The sequence below is a fragment of the Tinamus guttatus genome, unplaced genomic scaffold (genome assembly GCF_059628265.1).
Source record: "Tinamus guttatus ecotype Peru unplaced genomic scaffold, ASM5962826v1 Tinamus_guttatus_pri_ptg000123l, whole genome shotgun sequence".
Lineage (NCBI taxonomy): Eukaryota > Metazoa > Chordata > Aves > Tinamiformes > Tinamidae > Tinamus > Tinamus guttatus.
Window position 1 is genome coordinate 378,840 of NW_028288657.1, and position 10,506 is coordinate 389,345.

Consider the following 10,506-nt stretch of genomic DNA (forward strand, 5'->3'; position numbering starts at 1 on the left):
GATACTCTGAAATGTTGTGTCACTCAGCAGGAAACTTCTTTGCAACATCTGCTTGGCAGGAATTGTTTTTCTCTGTAAATTTCTAAAATGGGTTGTTTAGCTGGGCTAGTGAGAAGTCCAGTGTGTAATAGAGTAGCTTAATAAAGAAATCTTAGACTAAATTCTGGACTTGAGGCAGTTTCAACATTTTGTAGTCCTGACTTGTGTCCTGCAGGATTCTGTCTTCCAGAGCTGGTCTCTGCAGGTGAACTGATAATTAAGATTGATTGCTCTCCGTAAAGGAAAACAGATTGCTGCTGAGAGCATGGAGAGAAATCCAGGCAACAAAATTCCTATGGGTGTCTCAATGCTGGGTTGAAAAAGGTTGGTTCCACTGGCTGGAGGCAGCCTGGGGAAGGCTCCCTAAAACAGCTTCCCACTCTATTCTTATATGGGAACTGTAACAGAAAGTGAACATAGCTTCCAGAAATCATGCTATTTGTATCTTTTGTTGTCTCCTATAGGGTATGCTGGTCCGAAGAGAGTACAACAGCATGTGTCTATGACATGACAAGCTTCACTTTTCCCTTCAGAGCTAACCAGAAGCTGATGTGAATGAACTTCAACTCCCAATCCAGAAGCTCAAGGAGCAATTGCTCCCCAGTGTGCAGAGGTTTTGATTGGCACTTCAGATCCCAAAGACCTGCGGTGGCAGATCTCAAGCAAGTATCTCAAATGACATTGCTGAGCGGACACAGCATCAGCAGCCACACACCTTGCCAGGTTTCTGCTAAGCCTGTTGTAAGGCAGAATCAGGACTAACAAAAGACAGTAAATGCATCGTTGACTTCCTCCAAGAGAAACCCAAATTCAATATATTTTGAAATGGTTATGTTATTTAAATATAGAATCTTCCCCAAAAGACAGAAATGACTTTAACTTGTAATTCCAATAATTCTGGTCAAGTTATCCTGGAAAGGATAAGAAAAATCCTCATTTTTATGTAGCTTCACTTTCTAAGAAAATGCAAAAGGAGTTAAATTTGACTGTGAAATGGCAGCTGTGCTATTAACTAGGTGAATGATAAAATTTAGGGAGAAATGTGGATTTTTCTATTATTTCTGGATCCTTCTCATTCCTGGTGCTTCACTTCTAAGATATTCTTGAAAAAAATATTCACAGCGCAGCCAGGCAAATGGTGCCTGTAGGACCTTCTGAAAACTAACCTCACCACTCCCTTTACCAGAAAAGGGAGTGAAATACACCAGCCTTGCCTGAATATAATCAGCCACACACCATGGTTTTCCTTCCTGGAAATGCATCTGATTGCTCCAACTGCACTCACTCTGTGGAGCCTGTGAACATTTCAAGGGCCATTTTACTAGGCATTATTCTAGGAGGGCTGATTATTTTTGGGGTATTGGGTAACATTCTGGTTATCCTCTCTGTAGCCTGCCACAGACATCTTCAGAGTGTTACCCACTACTATATAATCAACCTAGCTATAGCTGACCTCCTCTTGACTTCCACTGTCCTGCCTTTCTCAGCTACCATGGAGATTTTGGGCTACTGGGCCTTCGGAAGGATCTTCTGCAACATCTGGGCAGCTGTCGATGTCCTTTGCTGCACTGCTTCCATTATGGGCCTCTGTATCATCTCGATAGACAGATACATCGGAGTGAGCTACCCACTGAGATACCCCAGTATAGTGACAAAGAAAAGAGGACTCCTGGCTTTGTTTTGTGTTTGGGCATTGTCTCTGGTGATATCGATTGGACCTCTTTTTGGCTGGAAGGAACCAGCACCAGAAGATGAGAGCATTTGTCAGATCACTGAAGAGCCCGGCTACGTGCTGTTCTCTGCTCTGGGCTCCTTCTACCTCCCCTTGGCTATCATCTTGGTGATGTACTGCCGAGTGTATGTAGTGGCCAGAAGGGAAAGCAGAGGCCTGACTTCTGGCCTGAAGACTGAGAAATCTCATTCTGAAGAAGTGACTCTACGGATCCATCGTAAAAATGCTCCTGAAGCAAGTAGGTCTGCATCTAACTCCAAGAGCAAGCATCATTTCTCAGTGCGCCTTCTCAAATTCTCCAGGGAAAAGAAAGCTGCCAAGACCCTGGGAATAGTTGTAGGATGTTTTATTTTGTGCTGGCTTCCGTTTTTTGTGGTAATGCCTATTGGTAAGTAAAGCAAAATCCCTTGCCTTTTACAGTACCTTCTCTGGTGAGCCTGAAATTTAATAGCTTAAATCTTTGACTGCCCAATTTCAATAGCTTTCCTTACCAAAAAGTTCTTGTGCTATACAGGTAAGTTAAGTAAAATTATATATAAGAGTTTTAGTTAGTAATGGACCAGTCTGTAGTCCAGGAAAAAAAAAAAGTGTTACCTAAATACTAAAAGAAAGACTGAGGTTTTATTAAAGTGAGGTTTTATAAAAGTCTGTTATTTTTCAATTTACCCATGTTAGATGTAAAAATTACCAGATTTAAAAATTATTATTGTTTTGTGAAATCTTGCCACTAACATTAGGAAGTGCTAGAGTAAAAGATGTAGCTATTTTGCAAGCAGGAACCCTGACAGGCCTGGCTCGAGCTGTCCAGGATGTCAGCATGTTGGTGTGCTGCTTGCCAAGATATCTGTAACATATCCAAAAAGGGTTTGCAAGAACACATTAAACACTTTTCATCTGCAAATGTTGTTGCCCGAACAGAACTGTTGTTAATTAATTAATTTGCTTTGGATCTAAGAACTTCCCTGGATTCAGTGCTCACTTCATATCTTTCTTTGATCCCCTATAAGGAAACCTTCCTGAGGTTACGTTCCCTATTTTTATGGGGTTACAGTGTTATTCTTAAAGCATATAAGTCTTTTCAAAACATAGTTGTTCGTTTTCTTGAAAGACAAAAACCATTAAACCGGAAAGCAGCATGAAGGACCATGTCTGTGAAAAAAATAAGGAACTATCTTGATAGAGACTCTCCCACCCGAAGTCAGGGACCTGCCATCTGTTTCATCTGTTTTCTGTTTTCTGCGGGCAGGCGAAGTCGGGCACGATGAAGGGAAGCCGTTTGGCCATGGCCACGCAGCAGGATAGTGGCAGGAGTCTGCTTTTTCCAGCTGGGCAGAGCACTTCCCACTGTATTACTGAAATTAATGCAGGTTGGAGAGCACCGTATAGGCAGCTGGGGAACAAGAATTTTGTTAGGCAGAATACCCGTTCTGCAGGTTTTTTTGCAATTAGACAAAATTGTAAATGGTTCCATCAGTTGCTGCAGGTCAGTTTAGTTACTGCAGAATCAGACCCTGAGTGAAGGGTTCACCATGAGGCAAATATTGTTAGGCTTTGGTCCACAGACGTCTTTGGATGACTGGCGGGTACTTGATACTCTGCGCAGCAGATGTTTGCAGAGTAAAGGCTTGTTTGGCTGTGTTCTACATCATCTTCAAGATCCCCACATCCATTAACATCAATAGTAGCAACTAAGAACTAAGGTCAAGCAGAAAACAGGCATGTTATAAGGCATACGAAATGGGCATGAAATCCTTCAGGGTGGGAACAGGTCTGGCAGAAGGGCAGCAAGATGGGGATAAAGGCAGTGCAAGCATTTCAGCAGATGCTGCTAATAGAGAAACAGCTTGAGTATCCCTGCAGCATCTTAATTGAAAACAGTATGCAGAGTTGCCAGTTGGAGAGTTGGACTGAAATCTGTGTGGTAATAATTCTTTCCTTACCTTCTCCAATAGATTAATTTTCATTCCAAGCAAAGGATTTATCCAAATGCTTTATCCACACAATAGCTGCCTAAAATTTTCAGCCCAATATATCTTCTTTTCACTTGGCTTTGTGCAGTGAGCCAGAGAATCCTGCTGCATGAAAGGGAGTCAGAACAGCTGATTTCCCTTGGAAGAAGTCAGACTCCATATCTGCAGGCTTTTCTATAAAAACTTTGAACCTCGCATGCCTTACAGCTTGTTTGGGCTTTGATTTGGAAGATTCTGTCAAATATATCCCAACTGGATATGCAGGTTTTACATTCCTCTTATTTGAGGGTGGTTTGGATTGATGGCTTACCTTAGCAAATCCTCAGAAACAAACTGGTTCCTGCAGAAAGCTAGCTTAAATTTATCTGGTTGTAACTGGTGCCTGCAGACATGGGAAAAGGGATAAAGGAAAACCCTGAGCTTGGAGGCTGAGGGAGAACATGCAGTTCAGAACACTGAACTAGGCAAAGGCCAGGGAGCCTTTTAGCATTTGTCAGTCATTCTGATAATGAAGAAAGCAGAGAAGAGGATACTCTGGGGGGTATTTATATTTGTAGTAGAGAAGTATATTAGGCTTGTGAACTGGCACAAACACTGTCAAGGGAATCCTCTAATCCCATCTATATGACAGTTTGTAATAATTTTCTGTGATTATACTACAAGGCTACAAGGAGAATAACCCTCCTATCACTGGAGGTGAACCAGAAAAGTAAAGTGCATTTTTCTGTCTGTGCTATTGATGCCTTGAGATGTCACAAGGCAGGTATAGGGACAGGCACCAACACCCTCGTGTGGTGTCTTGTGCAGTCGTCCGCAGCCCCCTGCAAGTGCGGGAGTTTAGGCCCTTGAGAAGAGAAACAGCCTTTCCCTCCTCTTTCTGTGACTGTTTGCTGCAGACCAGGGATAGCTAAAGAAGTCGCTCATGTCTTCCCCTGGAAACTGCCACGATATTCTAGGTTCCAGGGCAGGCATGTTGTGAAGGTACCAGGCTCCACACGTGCAGCTTTTCGACATTCCCCATGTCTATTCTTACCAAAGCGTCTGCACTGCTGCCTGGCACTTATTGTGCTAATTTGGTTCTGCAAAACCCAGAAGCATTTCCTAATATTCAGGAGTTCTTTGATCCCATATTTGTTCCCAGATACTTTCCGTAAGGAAGCAGCAGGGCAAAACTTTATGGGGGAGCATATATAGACAGTGCACAGATGTTGCATGTCTGCAGCAATACATATCTATATATCTGTATCTCTATCTGTATACCGTTTCCATGGGATGTTTTCTGGTTGACCTGAGATGCCACATAGAGTGCAGTCTCGTGGAATGAAGTTCAGTGCTAACACTGAGCTTGGGAACACGAGATGAAACATATTGAGCAGCATCCGCCGAGCAGACTGCCTCAAAGGAGACCTGGGTTGCCCCGGTACAGAGTCTGTCCGTGTGGGGTGACCACTGCTCCCTCGTGCTTTGTCTTTCAGGTCTTTCTGCAGTCTCTCAGGAATAGCTGCCACCCTCTAACATGATCCACAGGACATGGAAATATACAGGATCCTGTTCCTGTTCTGCTAGCGGAGACATTACAGAGTTAAATAACTATCAGGAAGTTCTTTAGTTTAGAGGTCTTCTAAATGCCTGTGTGCTGCCTATCAGTGAATCCATGCATGGCATAGTGCTGATTTTTAAGCAACCTATAATCAAGCAACTCTGTAGCTTCTAACTAGCGAGAAAACCAAATTGCATCCTTGTGACTGAATTGGCACTTACTCAAGCAGGAGTTATATAGAAAATGGCTCTGAAGAAACTTCAAGTTGGCTAACACTAAAACAAACTATGAGTGGGGAGAACACAGTCTTGACATTCTCAAGGGTGAGTAATGAAGTATTTGGTGGAAACAAACTAATAGTTTGTTTTATTTTATTAATTTTATTTTCAGGATACAGTTTTAATTAAACCAATAGATGGAGCTTTAGCTGGTACAAATATATGAATCCCTACTGACCAACAGGACCAGATGCATGGCAGAGCAGTGGTGGTTTCCTAAAGCCCAAGTTACATTCCAACATGGTAATGAAAAAGTTAAGGGTAATATGTGAGGGGGTCTATAGATGGCAGAGTTTGTGTACTGATAAAATTACTCCATATCCTTTTCAGTAGTAATGTGTTGCTCCAAGACACCTCCAAGAAATCTCAAACCAATAAAGCAAAGAAGGTTATATTAATAAATTAGCATACAGATTCTCCTTCACCCCCACCCACTCCCCCCCCCAAAAAAGCAAGAGAAAGCTTCTGACACGGGCTCTTTTCTATTTTTAATGGGCTTTGGCAGGGCATTAGCATTCCGCTTAAGGTGAACCAGAAGTTACAGCAAACAGGAATTGTTATTGTTTATCTCATTACACTCAGGCTCACAGACTTCACCACCTAAACCTCTATTTGTTTCACCTATATCTTTAATTGGGGAAAACAGTGGACATGCTGCACTTAGATGTGGAAATAGAGAAACAATTCAGTAGGATTAGGCTTTTTTCATTTGTCACCCACCAGTGACTTGCACATGCTTCTCCATAAAGGAAAGCAGTATTAATGTGCTGAGAAAAAAATCTAGATAGTGGACAGAGCTCCCAACTAATGCTTTATTGCAAAATAACATTTTCTTTTTTCTCCATAACATTTTTGCTATTACAATCTGGTCTGTGTTACACTAATAGTGAAACCACCTAGATGGCTTTGGCAGCACAGGAGCAGTCACTGAGACTTGTGTTTGATGCCCAACCTGTAACTGGAGTTGGAACTAAAGGTTCGACTGCCTGAACACAAGCAGCAAGTTCCTTAGGTATGTTCTGCCGGGCCTTTGGGTATTCTGGCTCAGACTAATCTGTCTGCAAAGTAGTGACCTCTCTGCCATGCTCCGGATGGCCTGGGTCCTCGGGGGCCGCTCCGGAGCCGGCGCTGGCTGGAGCTCCTCGCGCCCTGCCGCTCCTCCTGTGTCTTCCTTGACAGCAGCAGGTCCTCTGGGCCCGTGGCTTCCCCTCCGAGAGCTGCTGCTGTGACTAAAGACATTGCTTGGTGTGTCTCAGCCCCAGACCCTGTTCAGCAGAAGCAGAATGAGCAAGTCATTAATCAATTTGCACTATTTGTGTCTCTGGTTCATGCAGTGTTTTGATACTTTCTCACACAGGCAAAAACACCCTGTGAATTCCTCTCTAGGTTTTGCCACTTGAAAGGATTTTCTATGCTCTCTGCAGCGATGTTTGACAAACATTGGAAGGAAAAATCAACCCCAATTCAACAGCTCTCAGAGTTAAATCTGTTAGCTTTTCCCAAATCAGGAGAGATCTAGCTAACAATTCAAGCCCTTTAATTCTTAGGATATGCTTGTAGGCATAAATAAGCAGTAAAGACTTAAATTTCCACGGTATTTCATCCAATATGGACATTGGAGTAGGCAGGAAGACAAGCATCTCAGTGCTGGAAGTTCTATTCATTATAAACTTGACTATAAAGCCTAAAAGAAGCCCATTATGTTCTCTGGGAAATTACAGTGCTTGCTATGCCCATGATAAGCTATCCAAACTAATTACTAACTTTTGGAATGATAGAACCACTTTATTTTTATGGAGCCAAACAGTAAAAGTGAAGCAAAGGAAAAGAAATCAACAGCTTTTCCCTTGACAACATACAGGATTTTTTTCTCTTTTTTTTTTTTTTTTTTTTTTGATTTTGAAAAAATGGACTTAGAGGTACTGTTACTACTAATTCCCAGCAAAATATTGCATGGAATTCAATTTTCTGTTTCATTCTCACACAAATAATATTGCTTTTATTTCTAAGAAAAGAGAAGAACTGAATAAGAGAACTACAGGAACTTCTTACAATGGTTGGTTTGCAGTGTCATTCAGGAAGCAAGAGCAGCAATTTTCTAAACAATTCTCCATAAGCAACAGTGGTATCTCTTTGGTATCTTAAATATGTCTATGTAACTTTATAATAACATGAGTAAATCTTGTAAGCATTGGTTAACATCGTATTCAAATCATTTGAAAGTTAAGCATTTGTTTATGAGAGCAGTAACGGGCTCAAATTGTAGTTAAACGATTGCGTTATGAAAAGTGTTCCCAATGGTTGCAGCAGAGAGCAGGAACAGATTGTCTGCGAAGGTTTCTAAGAATGGCTTCTTTCCCAAGAGCACTGTACACTGCCTTCGTGTAGGAGAAATACAGCATGAATTTCTGCAGGCACTCCAACCATGTATTTAATGACCCTAGATTCTTACATTATCTAAATTTGGTTTGTGTAAGTCTATTTCATTTTCATATCCTTAGAAAAATGAAATGTCATTTTCTCTAGTGATTCTTTTCAACATTGGGATGTTCTCCTCCATGTGAGACAATTAAGGAAGGCTTCAATATGTGAGGAGAGAAACATCTGTCAAAATGCAACATTTTGGCAATTATCAGAATTGATCTCCTGTTACTGGAACAGACCCAGACAAAAGTTTCTGAAGTTGTTAGTACATTGTTTTTAATGCACATTCATTAAGAAGTTACCTTTTCCACTGAATATTAACCAAAGGACAAGATTTTAAGTCAGCAGATATGTATAATTAGATTCTGTGTTATCAAACATGTATTGTTATCTACTGTAAAAGAAAAGGAAGTTGGTAATGCTAATTATATGGTCACTCGAAGCTGGTGGTTGTTGTACCAACACACAGAGGACAAATATTTTTGCTTCTGTTATTGATTTGCTGAGGAAACTGTGTGAATCAATTTAATTTTGTTGTATGTTAGCCTGCAATTTATAGAATAAGAAGACCCGCAGTATTTTCTTACTAACAAGTTATCTACCTTTTCCTCTTTAAATTGTGTCCATGAGAAATAACCTTGCAAATATATATATCAGTTCCCATGAGTAACTGCCTGTGAGACCTGATCGTTTCCATGGAAATAAGGCACTCTTTCTTTAATGTACCTGAATTTTGTATGCATTCCAGGATATAGGAAAATGTGGAAAATTAATTTTTTTCACATGGTTTCAGGGGAGACGGAGCACCCAGTACTTTTTATCGTCTTGTAAGACTCTTAATTGGAATGTAGTCAACCCAGTTATTCTACTTTTCACTTACTCTGGTTTCTGAAATGCCATTTTTTTGTCATTTCAAATCCCTTTTGATGAATTCCTTGTTAGGATTGTTTGACTAAATAATCTTAAGTTAGAAGTCCTAGACGAAGGAATTTTCCCTTTTCACTTGATATCATGTCTCTTGCTTGACTGTCTGTCTGTAATTGGGAAAAGGCAATGTTTGTATAGTAAAATAGAAGTCTTAATTTGATCTCTGATATCCTGTGACTGTACAACACCATACCTTCAGAAAGACTCGTTCCTGAAAGAATTAGGCTTTGAGTCATCAGTTTTCCAGGACAGAACTGAATCTTATTTATTTTTTCCCATGTTTAAGTTTCTTTGGTTACCTGCAATTTCTCATCGCCTTTGCCTTAACACTGTGTATTTTCCATTTTAGGTTCTTTCTTTCCTGCAATCAAACCCCCGGACACACTTTTTAAAATAACATTTTGGCTTGGCTATTTAAACAGCTGCATCAACCCCATAATCTACCCGTGCTCAAGTCAAGAGTTTAAGAAGGCGTTCCAAAATGTGCTCAGAGCCCCGTGTCTTCCAAGAAAGCAAACAACAAAGAAGCAATCCCCAAATTTCAACATCAACCACCCCGCTAGCCAAAGCGTGGAGCGTCACAAAGGTGTGGTCCGTATCCCTGTTGGCTCGGGCGAAACCTTCTATAGGATTTCCAAGTCCGATGGGGTCTGTGAATGGAAGCTGTTCTCTACTGCGCAAAGCATGCCGACAAAACGTGCTGACAAATCTAGCTGTGCTGCTGCCAAAGTGAAAAGCAAAGGTTTCCTACAGGAATGCTGCTGTGCAGGCACTTCAGGAAATATTCTCCGGGAAAATCGTGAAGTGCCAACCATTAAAATACATACCATCTCCCTCAGTGAAAATGGGGAGGACGTCTAGAGGACTGATGGGACTAGTAACCGGCTGGCAAACTGGTGGCTCTGCTAGTGGGATGTTGCTCTTTTTGATGGGAAATAGTAGTAGTTGCTATAACAGGTGAAACAAGTAGCATGTTGGAAAGCAGGGCCAGGTCTTGAGGAGCGATGTCTCTCCGTGCTGTTAGCCCCTTAAAATCTGTGCATGACTTCAGTGGATGGGGAGCTCTCAATGCTCTGCCAAGATCCTCTGCAAGGGGGTTACCTGACATTTAAAGGCCTTATTTGTCACCACATTCCCCTGTTTCAAAAATTCCATTTGCTCTGTTATTTAAGTGTAATGGGAAAAAGAGAGAGCAAACTACAGAAATCCTATAGTGATTTCAGCACGGATGCTTTCAGACAGCAACAATTTCACAGCCACTTTAGCAATATAATTTTGGTTTTTTTTTTGCTGTTGTTGTTGTTTTTAAGCTGAACAAGTTGATCCAAGAGCCAAAAGAGCCGAGGTGGGGAGGGTCAGGTCTAGAGTCAGTGTTTACAGAGCTCTGTTTACTGATCAATAAGGGACTTTTGGACAAGAATGTTCTTCTACTATGTCTTGCCTCTCTTGTTCATCTCCAGGTCCCAGCTTGGAGAGGTCCTGCACTCCCTGCCGAAGAGGACAGGCAGCTGTTTGGATCACATCTTCAGCTGGGCAGCCCCACTGTCCTCATTCGTGAGCTGCACCAGGTGGGGATTTGGTCTTCCATAATGCCCA

At 41.5% G+C, this 10,506-nt stretch overlaps 1 protein-coding gene across 1 annotated transcript; it reads left to right on the top strand.

The window, feature by feature from the left end:
- The first annotated feature begins 792 nt into the window (after positions 1 to 792).
- Positions 793 to 9,771, top strand: ADRA1A (adrenoceptor alpha 1A). Its single transcript, XM_010216395.2, has 2 exons — positions 793 to 2,159; positions 9,260 to 9,771. Exons 1-2 carry the CDS (start codon positions 1,277 to 1,279, stop codon positions 9,769 to 9,771), a joined length of 1,395 nt encoding a protein of 464 aa, XP_010214697.2. The 5' UTR covers positions 793 to 1,276.
- Positions 9,772 to 10,506: the final 735 nt, after the last annotated feature.

Coding starts and splice junctions, on each gene's coding strand:
- ADRA1A (XM_010216395.2), top strand. CDS start 1,277: ATGGTTTTCCTTCCTGGAAATGCATCTGATTGCTCCAACTGCACTCAC. Junction 2,160..9,259: donor TTTTGTGGTAATGCCTATTG/GTAAGTAAAGCA, acceptor TTTCCATTTTAG/GTTCTTTCTTTCCTGCAATC.